The 26,986-nt window shown below is 40.3% G+C and overlaps 3 protein-coding genes across 4 annotated transcripts; 2 read left to right on the top strand and 1 right to left on the bottom strand.

Moving 5' to 3' along the window:
* Nucleotides 1-6,686: 6,686 nt before the first annotated feature.
* On the bottom strand, nt 6,687-15,601 carry LOC121586928 (junctional adhesion molecule-like). The gene is made up of 10 exons (XM_041903981.1): nt 15,501-15,601; nt 14,826-14,936; nt 13,328-13,462; nt 12,848-13,195; nt 12,425-12,754; nt 9,885-9,929; nt 9,555-9,692; nt 9,187-9,228; nt 8,434-8,496; nt 6,687-7,076 (listed from the first exon to the last, which is right to left on the bottom strand). Exons 3-10 carry the CDS (start codon nt 13,389-13,391, stop codon nt 7,063-7,065), a joined length of 1,044 nt encoding a protein of 347 aa, XP_041759915.1. The 5' UTR covers nt 13,392-13,462; nt 14,826-14,936; nt 15,501-15,601; the 3' UTR covers nt 6,687-7,062.
* Nucleotides 13,490-15,304, top strand: LOC121586930 (allograft inflammatory factor 1-like). Its single transcript, XM_041903984.2, has 6 exons — nt 13,490-14,114; nt 14,249-14,310; nt 14,420-14,486; nt 14,598-14,639; nt 14,773-14,938; nt 15,113-15,304. Exons 1-6 carry the CDS (start codon nt 14,096-14,098, stop codon nt 15,198-15,200), a joined length of 444 nt encoding a protein of 147 aa, XP_041759918.1. The 5' UTR covers nt 13,490-14,095; the 3' UTR covers nt 15,201-15,304.
* Nucleotides 15,602-15,970: 369 nt separating the features above from the next.
* LOC121586929 (casein kinase II subunit beta) lies at nt 15,971-25,085 on the top strand. Of its 2 annotated transcripts, none has more exons than XM_041903983.2 (7): nt 15,971-16,111; nt 16,703-16,777; nt 17,583-17,685; nt 21,587-21,702; nt 22,819-22,894; nt 24,470-24,659; nt 24,893-25,085. In XM_041903983.2, the coding sequence occupies exons 2-7, from the start codon at nt 16,706-16,708 to the stop codon at nt 24,981-24,983; spliced, it is 648 nt and encodes a 215-aa protein (XP_041759917.1). In that variant the 5' UTR covers nt 15,971-16,111; nt 16,703-16,705; the 3' UTR covers nt 24,984-25,085. The 2 variants fall into 2 exon arrangements, with proteins under 2 accessions (XP_041759917.1, XP_041759916.1); XM_041903982.1 differs by lacking the exon at nt 15,971-16,111 and adding an exon at nt 16,118-16,228.
* Nucleotides 25,086-26,986: the final 1,901 nt, after the last annotated feature.

Consider the following 26,986-nt stretch of genomic DNA (forward strand, 5'->3'; position numbering starts at 1 on the left):
CCAACTTATTGTTGGAAGCTTGTGGAAGGCTACCCGAAATGTTCGACCCAAGTTAAACAATTTAAAGGCAATGCTACCAAATACTAATTGAGTGTATGTAAACTTCTGACCCACTGGGAATGTCATGAAATAAATAAAAGCTGAAATAAATCATGCTCTCTACTATTATTCTGACATTTCACATTCTTAAAATAAAGTGGTGATCCTAACTGACCTAATACAGGGAATTTTTACTAGGATTAAATGTAAGGAATTGTGAAAAACAGAGTTTAAATGTATTTGGCTAAGGTGTATGTCCGACTTCAATTGTAACATCCGTTCAGTGGGAAATGCCATAATTTTCTGCATGGTTTATCTCAGTTCATTAATTTATCACAAAGCACTTATACACTTCTTTGATATATTTTTTAGCAAAACAAACTTCATACAGTCTTGTGTTTGAAGTAGGCTAGGTTATAAAATAGAGGATTTAAAATATAACTAAATGAAAAGGGGAACAGCAAAAGAAATAGGTCTAGTTGGTGGAAAAATGCCAGGGCATGATTACTGCTATTTATAGAAGTTGGTGAAGAAAGAAAATATGAGTGAGTACTTGACATTTCCTGAACAGTAACATATGATAACACATACTGTCAAAAGGACATTGAGAAATAAAGAAAATCACAAGACGGAGAGATGTGTCTGTACCTAAAACTGTGTCTCTGCATGCTTTTACAGGCAATACTTGGACTCCAGTCCTCTGGTAAATATGATTTCTTTAACATTACTGATTTTTTTAAAACATATTTTACATCAAATATTTCTTGATTCCCTATTGATTTTGTTATGAGAAGTGTTGTAACACTTGTTTTTTACTCTATTCAAAAGACCATAGACCTACAAGAATATTTGCTTCAATTAGAGACAGTGTGCGTTTACCATGTGGTACATCCTACATCAATTCCTGCTCCTCTGTTACCTGGAGTATGGAGGAAAATGGGTTTCATATCCAATTAGTACTATCAGGCAAGGTGGACGTGAAGGGTCCAAAGCCAGGAAGAGCCAGTCGACTGAAAATGGGACATGACTGCTCTCTACAAATTCAACCTCTTGAAATAGATGATGGAAAAGTTTACACCTGTGAAGATGGGGCCACCAGTTCAAGGGTTTCTCTTCACCTTCTCAACAGTATGTTACCATTTATGATCAACCTAAATTGTCTGTTTTTATTCACACTATTTCTGAGTGAGTGTTGTCACCATAGTTTTGTTTTTTATTTTTTTTAGTTACTCTGGCAACAGACACCAATATAGCACCAGAGATGGATATCAAGCTCCAATGTCACCTGAATATATTCTCAGGCCTTGTCCCACAATGCAACCATAGTGAAATACAGCTGAATTGGCTGAATGAGGCCAATACAGTGCTACAGGGAGAGAGATTTCAAACCGAAAGTTCATCTACTTGCCTCTCTAAACTGACCATCCGAGGTGTCAAGAAGACAGACCATCACAGGAAGTGGCGGTGTCAACTGATTGAAGGAGAGGTTGTGAAGACGTCCCTCAGCTATACCATAGAAATTGCAGGTACTTTTGTAACTATGTATTATTGCAGCATATTTGCGTTAACACAGTAGTATATTGCAACCAAATTCCCCTCACTCCTCTCTCTCTCTCTCTCTCTCTCTTTCAGGAGGTATAGTGGAAGTGTTTGTCTTGAGGTGGGCAGCAGATTCCAGTGGATTCTGGGTCAAAGATCACTGTCCAGTCTGTCTCAGTCAGGTGATGTCTTAGCTGGAACTCAGGGTCACCTCCCTGCATCTCTCATCAGCCAAGACGGGTCTTTGGTCATCAGCAATGTGAAAACACTGCATTCTGGGCTCTACAACTGCTCGCAACAGAACAGAATCCTACTACACACTCTGGATGGTGAGTGTCAATGGGTTGTATCACTGAGACATAAATACGTGTCTTACACTATGAATAAACTTAGTAAATGAGGGTAACGGCACAATGTACACCACTGCTTTGTCCTCAGTATCTGCAGAGTATGCTACCCCAGGCGGAAACAATCTCACCCTGACCTGCTCACTCACCTGTGTGGAAGATGGTAGAGACTTCCATTTGACCTGGACTCACAGTGGCCAGGATGGATTTCAGAGTGGTCCTATAGGACACAACAACACCCTCATCTCCAAACTCTTCCTTCCTGACCGCCAGGGCACAGAGAAGATAGCCTGCACCGTGCTCAGAGAAGGGGTTGAAATGGCTGTGAAGGAGTGGACCATCCAGAGCGGTAAGACTTTTGAAAGTAGTTTGGTACAATGCATGGCCATGATCTGTGTTGAGGCTATATTATTTCATTACTGTGATGTTGTGATAAGATATTGAGTTGTAATACAGTCTCTGTGACTTGGTACGTCTTTGCAAATAGGTCATGTACTACCTGCGGTGATATGGTCAGTCCCCCTTTTGCTGCTGTTGCTCTGTGCTGTTAGAATAAGGGGCATGTATTGTAAGAGGCAGGGCAAGGGAAGTGCCGCCGGTACATATGTGTTCATGTGTGTTAGATTGTGTGTGTTACAAAAAACTGCAATTTTGATGTTGCATCCTTGATAAAACCTACAGTAATGACCAGCAGTGAAAAGGAAAGACATACCATCCTAATTACATTTATGTGAAATAAAGCTGATATTTGTCCCCCTTTACCTACAGAAGGAGAAGAACAGCAGACACCTGTTGGAATGGTAAGCATTCAATAAACACAACTATGTAATTCACTAACAAGTGAAGCGGACCGTTATTAGCATGTTTTAACCACTCCTATGTAAATGGTAGATTATCTGACACTCAAGAAGAAGGTCTGATCTCATTATTACTGAAACAGGATACAAGTGGAAAATATAAAGATCCAGTCCATTTACAAAATTGGAGGCCCCTTACACTTCAGTGTTGTGATGCAAAAATTCTAGCAAAATGTATAGCGCATAGAATTAAAAAGGTATTGTCGGATATTATTCATTCTAATCAGACAGGTTTTTTACATGGAAGATACATTGGAGATAATATAAGGCAAGTATTGGAAACAATAGAACACTATGGAAAATATGGGAAACCAGGCCTGCTATTCATAGCAGACTTCGAAAAGGCATTTGATAAAGTTCGACTGGGGTTTATATATAAATGCCTGGAGCATTTCAATTTTGGAGAATCTCTTATAAAATGGGTCAAAATCATGTATAGTAACCCTAGGTGTAAAATAGTAAATAATGGCTATTTCTCAGAAAGTTTTAAACTGTCAAGAGGAGTGAAACAAGGTTGTCCCCTATCGGCATATCTATTTATTGTGGCCATCGAGATGTTAGCTATTAAAATCAGATCCAATAATAATATCAGAGGATTAGAAATCCAGGGCTTAAAAACAAAGGTGTCATTGTACGCTGATGATTCATGTTTTCTTTTAAATCCACAACTAGAATCCCTCCACAGCCTCATAGTGGATCTATATACATTTTCTAACCTCTCTGGATTACAACCAAATTATGACAAATGTACTATATTACGTATTGGATCACTAAAAAATAAAAAATTTACATTACCATGTAGTTTACCAATGCAATGGTCTGATGGTGATGTGGATATACTCGGAATACATATCCCAAAGGAAATAAATGATCTCACTTCAATACATTTTAATAGAAAGTTAGCAAAAATAGATAAGATCTTACTACCATGGAAAGGAAAATACCAGTCAAATTGTGGAAAAATCACCCTGATTAACTCTTTAGTATTATCCCAGTTTACCTATTTGCTTATGATCTTGCCTACGCCTAGCAAACAGTTTTTTAAATTATATGAGAAAAAAATATTCAATTTTATTTGGAACGGCAAGCCAGACAAAATTAAAAGGGCATATTTATATAATTAATATGAATTCGGAGGACATAAATTATTAAATATTAAAGCATTAGACCTATCACTAAAAGCTTCAGTCATACAAAAGTTATACTTAAATCCGAACTGGTTCTCAAGCAAATTAGTAAGATTGTCTCACTCAACGTTCAAGAAAGGCCTTTTTTCCCTTTATTCAGATTACAACAACTCATTTGCAGTTATTTGAAAAGGAAATAATCTCCAAAATATCACTATTTCTAAAACAAGCCATAGAAAGTTGGTTGCAATTTCAATTTAATCCTCCAGAAACGACAGAACAAATAATGCAACAAATATTGTGGTTAAATTCAAATATACTAATTGACAAAAAAACTTACTTTTTTGACAGAATGTTTAAAAAAGGAATAATCTTCGTAAATGATATCATCGGTAGGACTGATATGGAAATGTCTGCTCTACCCAAAATTACAACCAAATAATTGCAGCCTTACAGCAAAAGTGGAAGAGGAAAGTGGAAGGGGGAGAAAGTAAGGAACTTGTCTGTCGGCCTTGCATTAAAGAACATAATTGGTTAAGGAAAACTGTGATAAATAAAAAAGTATATCAGTTTCACTTAAGGACCAAAGGATTGACAGCCGTCCCATATAGATTGCAAAATAGTTGGGAAGAGATTTTTGACGTACCGATCCCATGGCATAGTGTTTATGAACTGACACGCAAAACGACACCGGATTCAAAAATTAGAATCTTTCAATTTAAATGATTATATAGAATTCTTGCTACCAATAGAATGTTATTTATATGGGGGATACAATCTTCCCAGCTCTGCAGATTTTGCTGTGAAGAGACAGAATCATTAGATAATTTGTTTTGGTTCTGTCCATTTGTAGCTTGTTTTTTGACACAGGTCCAGGAATGGCTAATTGATTGCAATATTTACCTGGAGCTAACCTTGCAGATAGCATTACTGGGTGATCTGAAAAGTCATAGTCAATCGATCAATAATATAATAATACTTTTAGCAAAAATGTTTATTTTTAATTCACAATCTGTAGAAGCAATGAGAATAGAAAGGTTCAGAACTTTTGTAAAACATCGCAGTACGGTTGAAATATATATGGCAAATAGAAATCCTATATGGATGGTGTTAAGAGATAGATGGGAGGTATTGAATAGAGTTGAAGGATGGGACTAATAAACAAATAATAACAAAGATAGCTAATAATGTAAGCATACTGTGTCCATAATAAGTATATAGGTTGTATGTTGGGAGCTTTTGGGAAAGAGCACAGTTAGAAAGATATGGCATATAGAAGCAAACCGGATGGACATCATGAAAATGATCGGAGAGGTTGAGAGTAGAAGAAGTTCAGGAGCAAAAAAAAAATATATATATATATGTATATATATTTAATAATAATAAATAATATGCCATTTAGCAGACGCTTTTATCCAAAGCGACTTACAGTCATGCGTGCATACATTTTTGTGTATGGGTGGTCCCGGGGATCGAACCCACTACCTTGGCGTTACAAGCGCCGTGCTCTACCAGCTGAGCTACAGAGGACCACATTATATATAATATATATAATATAATTATTGTAAAATGAACTGTGTCCATAAGGTGTAGATAGTAGCTTAGTGGGTAAGAGCGTTGTGCCAGTAACCGAAAGGTCGCTGGTTCTAATCCCCGAGCCGACTAGGTGAAAAATCTGTCGATGTGCCCTTGAGCAAGGCACTTAACCCTAATTGCTCCTGTAAGTCGCTCTGGATAAGAGCGTCTGCTAAATGACTAAAAATGTAAATGTAAAAATAGTAAGTATACACCGGAAGTAGAGGCCTGAGCATTGTTGTTCACTAATTTACTCCAAGTAGGGAAAGGATGGCGGGGTTGAAAAGTAATAAAGGGGAGTATATATATAAAAAAACATGGGGGATTGGAAGTGATGCAGACAATTACATTGATAGAATTACAATCTATCTGCAATATTAAGCTGATCCATCCCCCCCAAAAAAAACAAAAAAAAAACAAGTGAAGCCCAGTTGAGTACGCCTATAACTTGACATCTAATTTGTCTAAATGTCTTGTCTTGTAACCCTTTTATCATGTTGGTGAACTAAATTCAACTGGTTTTACACATTCCATATTTTCTTTGCAGACTCATATCTATGAAGATATTCAAGATGAAGCGTTACCTCAAGCAATACAACCTTCAGGAGTAATGAACGACAGTTTTTATGATCTTCTGCAAGCTGTGAACTGAGTGTAATGTCATGTCCTCTATTTTTAGGACATTAGTTGAGTTTTAAATCAAATCTTTGTACTTTTTACCTCTTTTTTGTTTACATTGTTTTGTGGTTTGGATTTCCCTTGATATTTTGTCACATTAAGTTTCACCAGTACATCAAGCCTATGCAGGGTTTTTTTTTTGGTTCCTTCTATTATATTTCTAAATATAATAAATGTAAACTGAAATATGAAGTGTTTTTATTGTGCAAATAAATTCATAAAAATAAAATAACCTCTATAGAATATCACCAGTTACCATATTAATCATTTCAATGTACTGATATTTTATTTTTTATAATAAAAACGACTTAAGTTGTTTACAGGAACACATTCAGTATGCCTCCTCAGTGTGGGGGTTGATGACTAAGTCACCCCACCTCCTGTACTACAAATCACTCTGCTGACTTTCACATCCCACATGGGTCCTTCCTCTGTTACGCATTAAGAAACCTGGTAACTTCTCTTCAGCACTGTACAACTGGGTAGATGTATGGGACTGTGACAAGAGACAAACTACATGAGAATGAACAGATACGTGTATTTATTTGATACAGGATGGCAGTGTGTGAGCATTAGCAATACAAGTAGAACGGCAGAACAGCATGTCTCTGTCTGGAACAGCTCCCAACCACACATCCTGTGGTGTACAAAAGCATCAACACAAGTTGTGCCACCATGGAGGTCACAAATAAAGGAATATGTCCAATCAAATCAAGCTAAATACAATAGGTCACCTCATCCATTTTACTATTTCACAACTAAGATTGATATTGTGTAATACTATGTAGGCTATACCAGGGGTTGAAAGATAAGAAGCGTGAATACCATAAAAAAAAGCATTTATAGGTGTTTTGAGTATGGTTAAGTAAGACATGGTGTGTTGAAAGATGATTATTCTTTTCACTGGCATTGAACTGAAAGAAAGACAAATAAATAAATGCATTTGAATGAAATGTTAATTGATTACAGTACTGAAGTTATTAGAAACAACAATTTAACCTGGACTCACAGACACAGTGACCAGAGGCTAGATTCAATCCAGATCGTGGAAGATCCGCGTTTTAGCGCGCTTGATGTTTAAAGGTAATTTCCGATAAAGCGGACATATCCAGTTTACCGTGAGTGCTATCTCCGCTAACCAGGTAACATTGCCTTTAAATGTCAATCGCGCTATAACGCGGATCTACTGCGGCCCGGAATGAATCTAGGCCCAGGTTCAAAACTAAAAAATATATACAGAACCAGTCAAAAGTTTGGACACACCTACTCATTCAAGGGTTTTTCTTTATTTTTACTATTTTCTACATTGTAGAAACTAGTGAAGACATCAAAACTATGAAATAACACATATGGAATCATGTAGTAACCAAAAAAGTGTTAAACAAATCAAAATATATTTTATATTTGAGATTCTTTAAAGTAGCCATCCTTTGCCTTGATGACAGCTTTGCACACTCTTGGCATTCTCTCAACCAGCTTCACCTGGAATGCTTTTCCAACAGTCTTGAAGGAGTTCCCACATATGCTGAGCACTTGTTGGCTGCATTTCCTTCACTCTGCGGTCCAACTCATCCCAACCCATCTCAATTGGGTTGAGGTCGGGTGATTGTTGAGGCCAGGTCCTCTGATGCAGCACTCCATCACTCTCCTTCTTGGTCAAATAGCCATTACACAGCCTGGAGGTGTGTTGGGTCATTGTCCTGTTGAAAAACAAATGATAGTCCCCCTAAGCGCAAACCAGATGGGATGGCGTATCACTGCAGAATGCTGTGGTAGCCATGCTGGTTAAGTGTGCCTTGAATTCTAAATAAATCACAAAATGGCTATTTGACCAAGAAGGAGAGTGATGGAGTACTGCATCAGATGACCTGGCCTCCACAATCACCCGACCTCAACCCAATTGAGATGGTTTGGGATGAGTTGGACCGCAGAGTGAAGGAAAAGCAGCCAACAAGTGCTTAGCATATGTGGGAACTCCTTCAAGACTGTTGACAAAGCATTCCAGGTGAAGCTGGTTGAGAGAATGCCAAGAGTGTGCAAAGCTGTCATCAAGGCAAAGGTTGGCTACTTTGAAGAATCTCAAATATAGAATATATTTTGATTTGTTTAACACTTTTTTAGTTACTACATGATTCCATAGGTGTTATTTCATAGTTTTTATGTCTTCACTATTATTCTACAATGTAGAAAATAGTAAAAATAAAACACTTGAATGAGTAGGTGTGTCCAAACTTTTGACTGGTACTGTATATTTGGGGGGGAAAAACTCACAAGTGCATAGGTCCTCCTTCTGGTCAAACTCTTGAAGTGAATACAGAACATTGGGGAACATTGCTGTGAAAAAAATAGATGAAGACATGTTATTTAGGTGGACGAGTGGTGTAAAGTACTTAAGTAAAAATACTTTAAAGTACTACTTAAGTCGTTTTTGGGGGAATCTGTACTTTACTAATTAGATTTTTGCTTACTTTTACTTCACTACATTCCTAAAGAAAATACTTTTTACTACATACATTTTCGTTGACACCCAAAAGTACTCATTACATTTTGACAGGAAAATGGTCCAGTTCACACACTTATCAAGAGAACATCCCTGGTCATCCCTACTGCCTCTGATCTGGCCGACTGACTAAACACAAATACTTCATTTGTAAATTATATCTGAGTGTTGGAGTGTGCCCCTGGCTATCCGTCAAAAATATATATAATTTATCATTCAAAACATGTAGCCTTTACCAGGTCAATTGCTTAATATAAGGATTTTGAAATGGTTTAAACTTTTACTTTTACTACTTAAGTACATTTTAGCAATTCCATTTACTTTTGATACTTAAGTATATTTAAAACCAAATACTTTTACTTAAGTAGTATTTTACTGGGTGACTTTCACTTATACTTGAGTCATTTTCTATTAAGGTATCTTTACTTTTACTCAAGTATGAAAATTGAGTAATTTTTCCACTACCGAGGTGGACGAGGAGCACTCTGAGCATACTCAGGATGGGACATAATCAACGGGCTTACCTGAGTCTTGTACATCTTCATAAGTATGCCAGTGATCTTCATCTGAGAAAGAGAGAGAGGCAGATCCACAATACAATAATACTGTGTATTGGAATGTGTATTTCAAAACATGTAGCCTTACTTTACCAGGTCAATATTAACCAGAGTAGTGTCCACACATACCTGAGTGTCTGCCTTACTTTACCAGGTCAATATTAACCAGAGTAGTGTCCACACATCCTTACTTTACTAGGTCAATATTAACCAGAGTAGTGTTCACACATCCTTACTTTACCAGGTCAATATTAACCAGAGTAGTGTCCACACATACCTGAGTGTCTGCCTTACTTTACCAGGTCAATATAAACCAGAGTAGTGTCCATACATACCGGAGTGTCTGCGGCGTCTGAGGTAAATGATCACTCCCAGTGTAAGAGCCATTATGAAGATCACACACATGGATGAAGCCACTATAGTTCCAACTGCAGCTGTCACAACTCTTTCTGGACTCTGACTGGCTGTAATTGCTGAGCAGAGCATCAGTATCATATGATGACAGTCATTCATGATCTCATTTGATTGAACTGAGTGTAAAGCCTGTCGTGTGTCTCTAGTCCTCTAAACCCAGTGGTGATAAATATGTCCACAAATATTTTCATTATAATTATTATTTTAAATAAATAAAATACACAAATAAGAGAAAAACATTGTACACATACCACGGTTTGCTGGTTCAGTTGTGGTGGAAGTCTCCTCTTCCTGTTCTGTTTCAATGGTAGAACATGAGAATTATAGAACATCAAATTGCTAATGCAATGGTTGACAAATATAGATAGAGTGCATTCGGAAAGTATTCAGACCAATTGTCTTTTTAAACATTTAGTTACGTAACAGCCTTATTCTAAAATTGATTAAAATTGTTTTTTCCCCCTCATCAATCTACACACAATACCCCATAATTCAGGTCTGGGCTCTGGCTAGGCCACTCAAGGACATTCAGAGACTTGCCCCGAAGCCATTCCTGCGTTGTCTTGGCTGTGTGCCTAGGGTCATTGTCCTGCTGGATGGTGAACCTTCGCCCCAGTCTGAGGTCCTGCGCGCTCTGGAGCAGGTTTTCATCAAGATTAACTCTCTATACTTTGCTCCGTTCATCTTTCCCTCGATCCTGACTAGTCTCCCTGCCGCTGAAAAACATCCCCACAGCATGATGCTGCCACCACCATGCTTCACCGTAGGGATGGTGCCAGGTTTCCTCCAGACGTGACGCTTGGCATTCAAGGCAAAAGAGTTCCATCAGACCAGAGAATCTTGTTTCTCATGGTCTGAGAGTCTTTAGGAGCCTATTGGCAAACTGCAAGTGGGCTGTCATGTGCCTTTTACTGAGGACTGGCTTCCGTCTGGCCACTCTTCCATAAAGGCCTGATTGGTGGAGTGCTGCAGAGATGGTTGTCCTTCTGGAAGGTTCTCCCATCTCCACAGAGGAATTCTGGAGCTCTGCCAGAGTGACCATCGGGTTCTTGGTCACCTCCCTGACCAAGGCCCTTCTCCCCCGATTGCTCAGTTTGGCCTGGCGGCCAGCTCTAGGAAGAGTCTTGGTGGTTCCAAACTTCTTCCATTTAAGAATGATGGAGGCCACTGTGTTCTTGGGGACCTTCAATGCTGCAGACAAAATATATTTTATATTTGAGACTCTTCAAAGTAGCCACCCTTTGCCTTGATGACAGCTTTCACACTCTTGGCATTCTCTCAACCAGCTTCATGAGGTAGTCACCTGGAATGATTTTGAATTAACAGGTGTGCCTTGTTGAAGTTAATTTGTGAAATGTATTTCCTTCTTAATGCGTTTGAGCCAATCAGTTGTGTTGTGACAAGGTAGGGGTGGTATACAGAAGATAGACATATTTGGTAAAAGATCAAGTCCATATTATGGCAAGAACAGCTCAAATAAGCAAAGAGAAACGACAGTCCATCATTACTTTAAGACATGAAGGTCAGTCAATCAGGAAAATGTCAAGAAATTTAAAGTTTCTTCAAGTACAGTCTCAAAAACCATCAAGCGCTGTGATGAAACTGGCTCTCATGATGACCGCCACAGGAAAGGAAGACCCAGAGTTACCTCTGCTGCAGAGGATAAGTTCATTAGAGAGTTACCAGCCTCAAAAATAAATGCTTTACAGAGTTCAAATAACAGACACATCTCAACATCAACTGTTCAGAGGAGACTGTGTGAATCAGGCCTTCATGGTCGAATTGCTGCAAAGAAACCACTACTAAAGGACACGAATAAGAAGAAGAGACTTGCTTGAGCCAAGAAACACGAGCAATGGACATTAGACTGGTGGAAATCTGCCCTTTGGTCTGATGAGTCCAAATTTGAGATTTTTGGTTCCAACTGCTGTGTTTTTGTGAGACGCAGAGTAGGTGATCGGATGATCTCCGCATGTGTATTTCCCACCGTGAAGCATGGAGGAGGAGGTGTTATGGTGTGGGGGTGCTTTGCTGGTGACACTGTCAGTGATTTATTTAGAATTCAAGGCACACTTAACCAGCGTGGCTACCACAGCATTCTGCAGCGATAAGCCATCCCATCTGGTTTACGCTTAGTGGGATTATCATTAGTTTTTCAACAGGACAATGACCCAACACACCACCAGGCTGTGTAAGGGCTATTTTACCAAGAAGGAGAGTGATGGAGTGCTGCATCAGATGACCTGGCCTCCACAATACCCCGACCTCAACCCATTTGAGATGGTTTGGGATGAGTTGGACCACAGAGTGAAGGAAAAGCAGCCAACAAGTGCTCAGCATATGTGGGAACTCCTTCAAGACTGTTGGAAAAGCATTCCAGTTGAAGCTGGTTGAGAGAATGCCAATTTGTTTTTTTAAATGTTGGTTACTACATGATTCCATATGTGTTATTTCATAGTTCTGATGTCTTCACTATTATTCTACAATGTAGAAAATAGTAAAAATAAAGAAAAACCCTTGAATGAGCAGGTGTGTCCAAACTTCGGACTGGTACTGTGTGTAAATAAGGTATTTCTGTTTTATATTTTTTATAAATGTGCAAACATTTCTAAAAACCTGTTTTCGCTTTGTCATTATGGGGTATTGTGTGTAGATTGATGAGGGAAAAAAACAATTTGATCATTTTTAGAATAAGGCTGTAACGTAACAAAATGTGGAAAAAGTAAAGGGGTCTGAATACCTTCCGAATGCACTGTATATTCTGAATAAGAATGTACTAGCAAATACTCACCTTTAACTTGTAGCTTGACCTCAAAGCAGCGTTCATGTTGTCCCATATGCAACTTACATCTGTACCATTGGCTGTCACTGTACTCCACCAGGGAGAGAGCCAAAGATGCATCTCCTGAACTGAGATTTCCTCCTAAGCTCACCCTATTTCCTAGGGATGTTTGGTTGGTGATATATGTAGGGTATTGAAGTATTTGGGTCTCAGTGTCTCCCTTGATCTCTCCCCAGGACACCGATGATATTTGGGGCATTCCTGTTGTCATGTTCAACATGCAAGGCAGGGTAGCTATTCCGTTGGGTGCTGCCATAACTGAATGTAGGATTTTGCATTCTTTGGAAAAGAGAATAGAGGCTTACTCAAACAAGTTTGACTATATTTTTTATTTGACACTTACATAGAGAGAAAGGGAATATATAATTTTACCTTTCACTTTTAGAGTGATGTTTTTCACCATGACACAACTCCATCCCTGCCAGACCTTGCAGCTGTAAAGCCCTTCGTCAGATTTCCTGACATCTCTTAGAGACAGGGACAGGTTTCCAGCCACCACAACATCCACTCCCGACTCGAAGGCCACACGTTCTGACTTATGGGCCACAGATGGATCATCAGGCCACACCAAGATGTCCTCAGGTTTAGGTGAAAGTTTTGTCCATTTCACTCTGGTTGCTAAATCTAGGCGTGTTGATGTGAAACAGGGGAGGACAGCTACCTCTTTCTGAGTAGCTGTGATGAACTGTGTCGTCTCTACATGAGAACAAGACTCAGCTCCTGGGAAATAAGGAGAAAAAAATGGATGAAATTAGCATTATGAAATTTTTTGAAATATTTAGAGCAGTATGCTCTAAAAATCACTATCAGACAATTAAATAAAGTGTAATTTCAGCAAGAACGACTACTCACCAGCACACTGCGTTATGATTTTCAACAGAAGTATTGATAACCCGTGTGACTGAAACAGTGCCATTATCCATGTGAGTGTGAAGTTCCTTAGTCTCTCATCTCAGACCCCGATCTCAGTTCTCCATGGCCTAGTTTCTTTATTGTTCATGAATACACATTTCCTGAGAAACACTTATTGACTTCCCACATAAAAAGCATGTTGTTTTGAAGATTATATGCTTAACAGTGTTATCTAGTGTCAAGGCCAGAGAACAAGTTATTTGCTTAAAATTAATTCACTGTAATTTCCACATTTATCCAATTAGTTATACAATACTTAGCATAACAGTACAGTAACATAACATTTCATTAGAATCATTCCTTCCTTGTGCCTGAGCCGTAAGTTAAAAATGTATACATGAAAAGTGATTAAACATTTTGCTGAAAGTAGATGAAAGCACTTTAATAAAACATTTTTTTTATATATGTAGACAATGATGTAGTGTGCAGTGTTTATGTGGTAGCCTAGTCTAACGTATGTTAAATGCAAACCCCCTAGTTCCTTGTTCCCTACATACACTCTCTTTGTTCTCTGTCTGTTCCGTCTGCTGCGAGTGGATGTGAGAGGGGAACTTAGCAAATGACCACACTAACTTTAACTCCCCAAACTTCCTCTTCTGTCACAATATACAGATACATACTTGACACTTTCAGTCTTCATAACACAACACTCAGCAACCCATGGTCCATTTGACTAGTCTCTTATACACCAAATAACAGCAGATTGACATGGATAAACATTTACAAGGTAAGTCTCTCTGTCATTAGCTTTAGTTAAATCCTGTGAATGTGTGTGTGTGTGTGTGGGGGGGGGGGATTCCAGTAGATCACCAATAAGGAAGTGAGTAATAACATTTCTGAGTTTATCTCATATTGTTTCAGGAGGGAAAGCATTTGGATTCCTCAAGTCGCAGCAGGATGAGAAACTGAACTCCATCAATGAGGTCTGTTGTTCATCTGTCTATAAATGTTATTTGGGCAGTATTATCTAGCTATAGTATTATTAGCAACTATCAGATCTCAAGGTCTGTCTTGTGATATTCTATTCTGAAGGTTTTTCTCACAGATCCTAAATATGCAGAGGAGGAGGACCTCAGCTCAAAACTGGAAATGTTTAAAAGTGAGATTTTCAAGTGTTTTAATTTCACATTGATCAGACAGTTATCAGTTACCTTGATGAATGAATCAACAATGAAATAATATGTTTAATGTGTTCTGTATTGTTTTACAGACAAATACATGGAATTTGATCTCAATGACCAAGGAGACATCGGTAAAAACATTTTTTTTTTACAACAATCCTTATGAATAACAAGATTAGGCTAATCAAGAGGACAACATTGAGCCATCCATGTGAACTATCTTTGTCATCTTTGTCTCTTTCTCTATCTATCTCTGTGTCACAGACATGATGGGGCTGAAGCGCATGTTAGAGAAGCTGGGGGTGGCCAAGACTCACCTGGAGCTGAAAAAGATGATGTCAGATGTGGTTGGCGGTGCTGCACGAGACACGTTCTGTTACACAGACTTTCTCAATATGATGCTAGGAAAGAGGAATTCCATACTCCGACTGTAAGTTAGAAGAAATATGAAACTACATTAATGACGGCATTACATTAGACCCGAAATGAAACTTCTGAATATGATTCTGAACTTTTGTAATCCACTGTATTTCCTTTAAGGCTATGTCTCGTTGCTACATGACATGTGTAATAATATGTGTTTGTTTATTTTTCACTGCCGAAGGATCTTGATGTTTGAGGAGAAGGGGAAAGACCAGGAGGCCAAAGAGAGTGGACCACCGCAACGCAAGACTTTTTCAGAACTGCCCTGAATGCAATTGCATTATGGGATCCAATCTGTTCATATAAAAACTGAATGTCATATGAAGTGGTTTATACAAGTTTCATTGTAAAGAATAAAGAAAGGTTTGATTGATCCATAGGCTAGTCCATTTGTTGGTGAAAAATGTGTGTGCAGCTGCAGCACCTCATATCAAGCTCTTGATTGAATATGCTTAACACCATCAATTGTCAGCATTTCTGATAAAATGACAATCACATAACAGCTTTGGGTGTTTAAGTTTAATGCACAATTGTATGCATTATTATAATTATTATTTATGTTGAGTTACCGTGGTGATTTGTATTAGCTGTAAAGACCATGAATCTCCATCCTCACTCATTGTTGATTATCTGTGAAACTGCAGTTAAAAATGCCAACAGTGGCCAGTCAATTTACCAATGATACGTCACGGTTTTGATGCTCTTGAACACGTCCACAAATGTGATGTTTTGAGACTCGATTTGGTAGAAAATAAAATAACTTGGCATGGAATCGGAGCCTCGGGACTCGACATTGACATGAGACTAATGACCTGAAAGACTTGATTTAAAATTCTGTATTTTTACACTAATTTTGTCAGCACATTTGCGTGGACAGAGATCTGTATATAATGACGAGATGCTCATGTTTCCTCCCTAACAATGGGAGTCGTTGTCCCAAAGGCGGGAAGGCAGGCGACAAGTATAGGTCCAAAATAAGCCAATAGAAACGCATTGGGCTTATTTTCGACAGATTTTGGCGACTTCTCTTCCTCTCTGGCGTGGATTCATCTCCTCGAAGAAGACCATTCAAAAAGTTGATGTGGAAGTCTTCATACTTTCCCAGCGCATTGGCTTCTGGAGCGGACTGGAACTCATACTCGGCCGTTTGACTGGAACAGCAAACTGTTAATCAACAAAGGTCGGAGAAGCCGGAAATTCCACCGGAAGTAGTATTCTTGTTGACAACAGTTAGCCAAGGTACTAGCTAGTTAGCAAAGTAGCTACCGGTAGATCTATCTAGCTAACACAGAAGAGGGTAAGTAAACGTGTGCTGACACAAAATATTTGGTTTTATCCAGGACTAAATTCATTGTTTAGTTTCAAATCAGTATGGATTTCAGGCGTGTGGAAAATTAGCGTTAGCTAGCTAACGTTATTAAACAAACGACGTAGCTAGCTAGCTAGCAAACACGGGGTTAGCTAGCTAGCGTTATCTATGTAGCTAACGGTAGCTAGCAAGATTTCTTTATGCATCATTTGACTAATAAAGACTAAGGTTAACAGCAGGCTTTTGTTCTAGCCCAGTACTAACACATATGTGCTTGATGATTAGATTAGCTAGCTAGCATCTCTGGGGCCGAAATAAAGCCTGCAGTATACACATACTTCAGGTCCCTGGACAAGAATGGGATACACCACTAGCTAGCTTTATTTTCTAGTGAATCAAAGGAAAGTCGGAAATGCATATAATTTTTGCATGCCTTTGCACCATCACCCCCCACTTGTTCAGAGGATGAGCAGCTCGGAGGAGGTGTCCTGGATCTCCTGGTTCTGTGGCCTGAGGGGGAATGAGTTCTTTTGTGAGGTGAGTAGCTAGCTAGTTATGTCAGAACATCACAGAATGAGAAGGACAGACAGGGGAAAGACAATTGCTGTGACTTAGCCAACTGTTTGTGAAGCTAGTTGTTTGTTTGAAATACAGAATGAACTGTTACAGCTACCAGCCAAATATACCCTAAACACAGATGGAGAATTCCATGTAAAAGAGGACCCAACATTACAGTGATTAAAGTAAAGAGGTGGTTTTGTTTTGGTCCCATAGTGTGTAACTGTGACAAACTTATTATCTCGTGGTGGTAGCTTCAGATATTCCAACACAGTGCATGCATAAGCTACATTGCTTAATTCTACCTTTAACTCTTCTGCTTGTCTTAATTGCCAATACTGAAGTATTGTCATGCTGAAAGCCAAGTCTCCCGAGTGGCACAGTGGTCTAAGGCACTGCATCGCAGTGCTAGCTGTGCCACTAGAGATCCTGGTTCGAATCCCGGCTCTGCTGTAGCCGGCCGCAACCGGGAGACAAATGGGGTGGCGCCCAATTGGCCCAGCGTCGTCCAGGGTAGGGGAGGGAATGGCCGGCAGGGAGGTAGCTCAGTTGGTACAGCATGGCGTTTGCAATGCCAGGGTTGTGGGTTCGATTCCCATGGGGTATGAAAAAAATAAAAATGTAAGTCGCTCTGGATAAGAGCGTCTGCTAAATGACGTAAATGTAAGTAATCCCTTTAACCTGTTATGCAATTGACCAACTATAGCCTATTCATATAAAGAGTAGTAGACTGTGTTTGGCAGCTGAAAGCTACTAACCATGTTGATCCATTCCACTGTACCAGGTTGATGAGGACTACATTCAGGACAAGTTTAACCTGACAGGGCTCAATGAGCAGGTGCCTCACTACCGCCAGGCCCTCGACATGATCCTGGACCTGGAGCCAGGTGAGCTCATCACTACACCGTCTGACATGACTTCACACTGACACTTCCTATAGGCACATTTATCAGTTCTGTTTGTATTTATAAGTGCCTTTCAAAAGACCCAAGGACACAGTGTACCACCAGAACAAGCGTGACACATTTGAGATTTCCTATTGGCTAAATGTATCAGTTCCATTTGTAACTGCTTTTCCAAAAGTCCCAAGTACACTGTTTTACTGTGCATCGTAAAATCAACATAATAGGCATGGAACGTTATGCAGGAAACGACACAGAACATGATGGCAGGCACAGACCAGGAAAGGTTCACCAAGCTGTGACCACATACTAGCATACTCAGTGCGTCTATAGGCTGACGTCTACAGTGGGGGAAATAAGTATTTGGTCAATAACAAAAGTTTCTCAATACTTTGTTATATACCCTTTGTTGGCAATGACACAGGTCAAACGTTTTCTGTAAGTCTTCACAAGGTTTTCACACACTGTTGCTGGTATTTTGGCCCATTCCTCCATGCAGATCTCCTCTAGAGCAGTGATGTTTTGGGGCTGTCGCTGGGCAACACGGACTTTCAACTCCCTCCAAAGATTTTCTATGGGGTTGGCTAGGCCACTCCAGGACCTTGAAATGCTTCTTACGAAGCCACTCCTTCGTTGCCCGGGCGGTGTGTTTGGGATCATTGTCATGCTGAAAGACCCAGCCACGTTTCATCTTCAATGCCCTTGCTGATGGAAGGAGGTTTTCACTCAAAATCTCACGATACATGGCCCCATTCATTCTTTCCTTTACACCAGGGGTGTCAAACTCATTTTAGCTCAGGGGCCACATGGAGGAAAATCTATTCCCAAGTGGGCCGGACCGGTAAAATCATGGTATATATAACTTAAAAACAACAACTTCAGATTGTTTTCTTTGTTTTAATACTATCAACATAAAACATAAAGCTGGAGCCTGAGGACAGTGTGTCCAAAATAGTACAAGCACAACATCACTATTAATCATAAAACACCTGAAGTTTATTTGAAAATTCTAAAGAAAAAGAACACACAAACACACAATGCCTCAGTGATTCACATAACTGTCTCACAGATCACAGAACTATATCAGGGTGTCATTTCTCAGGCAGAAATGTAGATACAAAAAATGAAATCCTGTTCCCCAAACAAGTGCAAGAACCACAGAGTCAAGAATAGGTTAAATATACAAATAAAATAAAATCAATTAAAAACAATAGCACATCAACATAAAAACATATAAACATAAAGCTGGAGCCTGAGGACAGTGTGTCCAAAAGCACAACATCACTATTAATCATAAAACACCTCAAGTTATTTGAAATTCTGAGGACAAACAACACACAAACACACAATGCCTCAGTGATTCACAGAAGTATATCACAGATCACAGAACTATATCAGGGTGTCTCATGCAGCACTTGAAGTGGGGTTGCATAGTTTATTTGACTCCTGATACCTGGCATCTTTTAGCTTTCACCAGCGCATCAATATCAGGCGTCACATCCTGAGTGGCAGCCAACTTCAGGATGTGATTCAAGTGCTTGTGCGTGAGCCTTGAGCGCAGCTTTGTTTTATTCATGACGTTATCCATCTTTAATGACTTGCAACACAAAGCCTCCTGGTGCAAAATACAGTGAAAAGTCCAAAAATCACGTCCTCCATTTGCAGATTGCACAACGCCTGCTTTTTTCCCGATAATTGAGGGCGCACCATCTGTAGCCAGGCTGACAGCGCGGGACCAGTCCACTCCGACCCTGTCCAGCGCGCCGACGAGTGCAGTGAAAATATCAGCTGCTGTCGTTGTATCGGTCATCGGCACCAACTCCACGAACTCCTCGGTGACGGTCAATGTGTCATCAACTCCGCGGATGAAAATGGCCAGTTGTGCAACATCTGTAATGTCCGTGCTTTCATCAATTGCAACCGAAAACGCAATAAATTACTTTACTTTTTGCTTCAACTGGCTGTCCAAATCCACTGAAAGATCGGAAATCCTGTCTGCAACTGTGTTTCTTGTCAGGCTGATATTTGCAAAAGCCTGGTGCTTTTCAGGGCACACAATCTCTGCTGCCTTCATCATGCATGTTTTTACAAATTCACCCTCACTAAATGGTTTTGAAGCCACTGCGATTTCATTAGCAATGAGGTAGCTAGCTTTCACTGCAGCGTCACTGATGTCTCGGCTGTGAGTAAACACAGACTGCTGTTTCTTCAGACCCACCAACAGTTCATTCACCTTCTCTCTTCTCCGCTGTCCTTGAAAGTTGTCATATTTGTCGGCATGAAGACTCACATAGTGGCGACGAAGGTTATATTCTTTCAGCACTGCAACATGCTGTGAACACTAAACATACAGCTTTCCCATTCAATTCCGTGAATAAATAGAAGGATGACAATATTTCTTGGAGCACTCTGCGTCCACTTTTCTCTTTTTTGACAGAGACATATTGGGGCAATGAGGGTGCCAAAGCACATAATGTTAAAAGTAGGAGCCGTAATAAATATCGCGGGCAAAACAAAGTAGCTCATCCGGACTGGCTGCACTTGCTTGACCTATTTGCTCTGCCCTGGTATAAACAGTTTGCTTGCTTAACACAATTGCTATTGCGCCATCCAGTGGACACAATTGGAACAGCAGTTTCTTTTATTGAAAAATTGCAGCTAATTTTTATACTTTACAAAATCATCTCGGGGGCCGGATTAAACCCGTTTGCGGGCCTGATCCGGCCCGCGGGCCGGACGTTTGACACCCCTGCCTTACACGGATTAGTCGTCCTGGTCCCTTTGCAGAAAAACAGCCCCAAAGCATGATGTTTCCACCCCCATGCTTCACAGTAGGTATGGTGTTCTTTGGATGCAACTCAGCATTCTTTGTCCTCCAAACACGACGAGTTGAGTTTTTACCAAAAAGTTATATTTTGGTTTCATCTGACCATATGACATTCTCCCAATCCTCTTCTGGATCATCCAAATGCACTCTAGCAAACTTCAGACGGGCCTGGACATGTACTGGCTTAAGCAGGATTTGAGTCCCTGGCGGCGTAGTGTGTTACTGATGGTAGGCTTTGTTACTTTGGTCCCAGCTCTCTGCAGGTCATTCACTAGGTCCCCCCGTGTGGTTCTGGGATTTTTGCTCACCGTTCTTGTGATCATTTTGACCCCACGGGGTGAGATCTTGCGTGGAGCCCCAGATCGAGGGAGATTATCAGTGGTCTTGTATGTCTTCCATTTCCTAATAATTGCTCCCACAGTTGATTTCTTCAAACCAAGCTGCTTACCTATTGCAGATTCAGTCCTCCCAGCCTGGTGCAGGTCTACAATTTTGTTTCTGGTGTCCTTTGACAGCTCTTTGGTCTTGGCCATAGTGGAGTTTGGAGTGTGACTGTTTGAGGTTGTGGACAGGTGTCTTTTATACTGATAACAAGTTCAAACAGGTGCCATTAATACAGGTAACGAGTGGAGGACAGAGGAGCCTCTTAAAGAAGAAGTTACAGGTCTGTGAGAGCCAGACATCTTGCTTGTTTGTAGGTGACCAAATACTTATTTCCACCATAATTTGCTAATAAATTTATAAAAAATCCTACAATGTGATTTTCTGGAGAAAAAAAATCTCAATTTGTCTCTCATTGTTGACGTGTACCTATGATGAAAATTACAGGCCTCTCATCTTTTTAAGTGGGAGAACTTGCACAATTGGTGGCTGACTAAATACTTTTTTCCCCCACTGTACCTGAAAGCCTCACTTCTTATGTGTGTATAAAGAAAGGAAAGGCCTGCACACGCTATAATGCTACCTCCCAGTGTTGTATTCATGCACCATGTCACTATAGACTTCTGTGTACCTTGTGTGTTGATCTGAAAGCCTCACTGCCATGTCTATCTCTGTCAGATGAAGAGCTGGAGGACAACCCCAACCAGAGTGACCTGATAGAGCAGGCAGCAGAGATGCTCTACGGGCTGATCCATGCACGCTACATCCTCACCAACAGAGGCATCGCTCAGATGGTAGTAAACCCTAGATCTGTATATATTGCTCTGGAGTCTGGATAATCTCTACATCAGGGGTCTCCAACAGGTCGAATCGTGAGGTACCAGTAGCTACCAGCCCACCTATGAGTAGCACACCAATCAATACTGAAAGTACATGCTTTTTTTCCTGTGTTCCATCGCAAACTGTCATAAACATAAAGCTCCCGGCTACTATCCAATCAAAGCCACATTGACATTATCCCACCCCTGGTTAGCCACTATTGGCTTAAAAAGCCAAACGTAACACATTATCTGCCAATTAATTTCCAGCAATATTGCCCCTGTCTGTTTAGGGCACTCATTTGTCTATGAGTCCGTATGTAGCCAGTTAGCGATGCTAATGATAACCGGCGTCTTTTGGGTAGACTGAAAAATATTCTCAATAAATGCAAACTGCAAAGTAGGCTTACTGACAGAACTATATCATCATTATTTGTATCAATGGGGTGCCGATTGTTTTGCAAACTCTGTCATTACGTGCTGCAGCAGTAGGTAACAGCAGCAACATAGCTAGACTGACACATTCCTCTCTTGCTAGATGGGCCCCGTGTAGCTCAGTTGGTAGAGCATGGCGCTAACTGTAAGTCGCTCTGGATAAGAGCATCTGCTAAATGACTCAAATCTAAAATGTAATGTGCAATTAAAGGGAATTACAAGCAAATTAAAATGTTATTATTTTTTCCCCCTCAGACCTACATTTTTTTATTCTCGTGTGATTTAAGCATTGACATGGACTCAGAACATCAATTTTCAATTTTTCTCTATGAAAAATTGTAATATTGAGAAAAGAAAAAAAAAGGTCTTAAAAAAATCCTGAACCAGGAAAAATGTAACAGTGAAAAGAGAATTCAGGAAAATGTGAAATATATTTTTATGGGGCCCCCTTAGTTGTCTATTAACCATTATTTTACCAGGTATATTGATTTTAAAAATATATATATTTGAAAGCTATTTTAAAAAGTAACTCTCATGCTAGAAAAGGTTGGAGACCCCTGTTCTCAATTCTACCTGTCAGTCTATGTAGTTGGTTTGGCTTTCTTGGACTAGATGTGTGTGACCGTGTTTCACACTGAAAAATGTTTTGGTTTGCAGCTGGATAAGTACCAACAGGGGGACTTTGGCTATTGCCCAAGGGTGTACTGTGAGAATCAACCAATGCTTCCTATTGGTGAGTTTGACTTGTGTTCATACTCCAGTTCACTCACAGAACATACTCTTTTCATGGAATTTAACCATTTCTCACCAGTCACCTTTTAATTACACTACCAGTCAAAAGTTTGGACACACCTACTAATTCAAGGGTTTTTCTTTATTTTTTACAATTTTTACATTGTAGAATAATAGTGAAGACATCAAAACTATGAAATAACACATGGAATCATGTAGTAACCAAAAAAGTGTTAAACAAATCAAAATACATTTGAAATTCTTCAAATAGCCACCCTTTGCCTTGATGACAGCTTTGCACACTTTTGGCATTCTCTCAACCATGAAGGTCAGTCAATACGGAAAATGTCAAGAACTTTGAAAGTTTCTTCAAGTGCAGTCGCAAAAACCATCAAGAGCTATGATGAAACTAGCTCTCATGAGGACCGCCACAGGAATGGAAGACCCAGAGTTACCTCTGCTGCAGAGGATAAGTTCATTAGAGTTACCAGCCTCAGAAATTGCAGCCCAAATAAATGCTTCACAGAGTTCAAGTAACACACATCTCAACATCAACTGTTCAGAGGGGACTGTGTGAATCAGGCCTTCGTGGTCGAATTGCTGCAAAGAAACCACTACTAAAGGACACGAATAAGAAGAAGATACCTGCTTGGACCAAGAAACACGAGCAAGGGACATTAGACCGGTGGAAATTTGTCCTTTTGGTCTGGAGTCCAAATGTGAGATTTTTGGATCAAACCGCTGTGTCTTTGTGAGACGCGGTGTGGGTGAACGGATGGTCTCCGCATGTGTAGTTCCAACCGTAAAGCGAGGAGGAGGTGTTATGGTGTGGGGGTGCTTTGCTGGTGACACTGTCTGTGATTTATTTAGAATTCAAGGCACACTTAACCAGCATGGCTACCACAGCATTCTGCAGCGATATGCCATCCCATCTGGTTCAACAGGACAATGACCCAACACACCTCCAGGCTGTGAAGAGCTATTTGACCAAGAAGGAGAGTGATGGAGTGCTGCATCAGATGACCTGGCCTCCACAATCACCCGACCTCAACACAATTGAGATGGTTTGGGATGAGTCGGACGGCAGAGTGAAGGAAAAGCAGCCAACAAGTGCTCAGCATATGTGGGAACTCCTTCAAGACTGTTGGAAAAGCATTACAGGTGAAGCTGGTTGAGAGAATGCCAAGAGTGTGCAAGGCTGTCTTCAAAGCAAAGGGTGGCTATTTGAAGAATCTAAAATATAACATATATTTTGATTTGTTTAACACTTTTTTGGTTACTACATGATTCCATATGTGCTATTTCATAGTTTTGATGTCTTCGCTATTATTCTACAATGTAGAAAATATTAAAAATAAAGAAAAACCCTTGAATGAGTAGGTGTGTCCAAACATTTGACAGGTACTGTATATAACAGTGTTTTGTCAGCACAGTTCTGAGGGAATCTTCAAAAATATTACTCTTGCTAGCACAGTAAATATATTTGATCAATATTTTAAATTGCCAGCTGACAGCAGGATAGGTTTCTCTGCCCTCAGTTGTGTTGCATAGACATTGATCCTCTCCTCTCCCATAGGTCTGTCAGACATCCCAGGTGAGGCGATGGTGAAGCTGTATTGTCCAAAGTGCATGGATGTGTACACCCCCAAGTCCTCCCGGCACCACCACACGGACGGGGCCTACTTCGGGACGGGCTTCCCCCACATGCTCTTTATGGTGCACCCAGAGTACCGGCCAAAAAGACCTGCCAACCAGTTTGTGCCAAGGTTTATTTGTATAATTATCTTTGCAAATTCATCAAGATGCTTTGTTTGCCCCATTTTAAATACATATGATTTGATAGTGTTATTACATAACTCATGTTCAGCTGGGAACTGTACCAACAACTATTTGCTTGATTGAACTGATTTGAAGATTGATATGAGACATGTTAGCATAATGGCAGCCTTCTACTATCCACACAGTTATTGTGTTCTAATATTTTGTTGTTTTTTCTCAGGCTGTATGGCTTCAAGATCCACCCCATGGCCTATCAACTCCAACTCCAGGCTGCCTCCAGCTTCAAGAGTCCTGTGAAGGCTATTCGCTAGAACTTAGACACCCGGCCGGGAAAGAGACATTTTATGTAGATTTTTACTTGGTTGGTATGAAAGCAGTGGATGATGTAGATCAATAAAGGCTTGTTAAAAACACATTGTGACAGATACAACACATACATGTATATCAGGGATGGGCAACTCCAGTCATCGGGGGCCGGAGTGGTGTCACACTTTTACCCCCCATTCCTAGCAAACACAGCTGATTAAACTAATTGTATTCTAAACTGATGATCATGATTAGTTGATTATTGGAGTCAGGTGTATTAGCTGCGGCTGGGACCCTGAGGACTGGAGTTGACCATCCCTGATGTAGATAGATTTATGTCGACGTCCGGACACCAGACCACCATCTGTCTGTTACACAGGATGCTGTTTTGTGATTGGCTCCCTCTGTACTTTAGCCTATCATAACCCCACTGATTACAATCTTGCAACTCTTCCCCTCTCCTTGAAAGGACCCAATCTTTCAAACCTTTTTTCATCCAAGCTTTGATTATTTGAATCAGCTGTGTAGTACTAGGGCAAAAACCAAAACGTGCATCCAGGGGGGGCCCCAGGACCGAATTTGAGAAACCCTGCTCTAAGGCAGCCCAATTCTGATCTTTTGCCCAATTATTGTCAAAAGAGCTGATCTGATTGGTCAAAATATCAGAATTGGGCTCCCTGTGTAAACGCAGCCTAATACCTATTTTCACACTATCGTGCCAACCTGAACCGTATTGGGCTGGCTCGGATACATTCTCTTCATTGTTTCCTTTCCCATTACCTAGGATGGACAAGTAACCTGACCAACCCAGTACAACTTGGCAGTGTGAAAAGGGTGATATACAACAATCTTCAAGTCTTAATGATTATTCAAGTCCAGATTTTTAAATTTTATTTCACCTTTATTTAACCAGGTAAGCCAGTTGAGAACAAGTTCTCATTTACAACTGCGACCTGGCCAAGATAAAGCAAAGCAGTGCGATAAAAACAACAACACAGAGTTACATATGGGGTAAAAAACCATAAAGTCAAAAAATACAACAGAAAATATATATACAGTGTGTGCAAATGTAGCAAGTTATGGAGGTAAGGCAATAAATAGGCTATAGTGCAAAATAATTACAATTAGTATTAACACTGGAATGCTAGATGTGCAAGAGATTATGTGCAAATAGAGATACTGGGGTGCAAAAGAGCAAAATAAATAACAATATAGGGATGAGGTAGTTGGGTGGGCTAATTTCAGATGGGCTGTGTACAGGTGCAGTGATCGGTAAGGTGCTCTGACAACTGATGCTTAAAGTTAGTGAGGGAGATAAGTCTCCAGCTTCAGAGATTTTTGCAATTCGTTCCAGTCATTGGCAGCAGAGAACTGGAAGGAATGGCGGCCAAAGGAGGTGTTGGCTTTGGGGATGACCAGTGAGATATACCTGCTGGAGCGCATACTACGGGTGGGTGCTGCTATAGTGACCAATGAGCTAAGATAAGGCAGGGATTTGCCTAGCAGTGAATTATAGATGGCCTGGAGCCAGTGGGTTTGACGACGAACATGTAGTGAGGGCCAGCCAACAAGAGCGTACAGGTAGTGTATGGGGCTTTGGAGACAAAACGGATGGCACTGTGATAGACTACATCCAATTTGCTGAGTAGAGTGTTGGAGGCTATTTTGTAAATGACATCGCCGAAGTCAAGGATCGGTAGGATAGTCAGTTTTACGAGGGCATGTTTGGCAGCATGAGTGAAGGAGGCTTTGTTGCGAAATAGGAAGCCGATTCTAGATTTAACTTTGGATTGGAGATTCTTAATGTGAGTCTGGAAGGAGAGTTTACAGTCTAACCAGACACCTAGGTATTTGTAGTTGTCCACATACTCTAGGTCAGACCCGTCGAGAGTAGTGATTCTAGTCGGGTGGGCGGGTGCCAGCAGCGTTCGATTGAAGAGCATGCATTTAGTTTTACTAGTGTTTAAGAGCAGTTGGAGGCTACTGAAGGAGTGTTGTATGGCATTGA

Source organism: Coregonus clupeaformis, chromosome 17, assembly GCF_020615455.1.
Source record: "Coregonus clupeaformis isolate EN_2021a chromosome 17, ASM2061545v1, whole genome shotgun sequence".
In the NCBI taxonomy this organism is placed as follows: domain Eukaryota; kingdom Metazoa; phylum Chordata; class Actinopteri; order Salmoniformes; family Salmonidae; genus Coregonus; species Coregonus clupeaformis.

Bases quoted from the DNA above. Each gene is read 5' to 3' on its own strand.
- LOC121586928 (XM_041903981.1), bottom strand. From the start codon at position 13,391: ATGGCACTGTTTCAGTCACACGGGTTATCAATACTTCTGTTGAAAATC. The intron at 9,229-9,554 runs GTATGTATGGAC...TCTCTTTCTCAG, and splicing joins CAGACGCCGCAGACACTCCG to ATGAAGATCACTGGCATACT. The intron at 8,497-9,186 runs GTAAGCCCGTTG...TTTTTTTCACAG, and splicing joins TGAAGATGTACAAGACTCAG to CAATGTTCCCCAATGTTCTG.
- LOC121586930 (XM_041903984.2), top strand. The intron at 14,311-14,419 runs GTCTGTTGTTCA...TCTATTCTGAAG, and splicing joins AACTGAACTCCATCAATGAG to GTTTTTCTCACAGATCCTAA. The intron at 14,487-14,597 runs GTGAGATTTTCA...ATTGTTTTACAG, and splicing joins AAAACTGGAAATGTTTAAAA to ACAAATACATGGAATTTGAT.
- LOC121586929 (XM_041903983.2), top strand. From the start codon at position 16,706: ATGAGCAGCTCGGAGGAGGTGTCCTGGATCTCCTGGTTCTGTGGCCTG. The intron at 16,778-17,582 runs GTGAGTAGCTAG...CCACTGTACCAG, and splicing joins GGAATGAGTTCTTTTGTGAG to GTTGATGAGGACTACATTCA. The intron at 17,686-21,586 runs GTGAGCTCATCA...TATCTCTGTCAG, and splicing joins GATCCTGGACCTGGAGCCAG to ATGAAGAGCTGGAGGACAAC.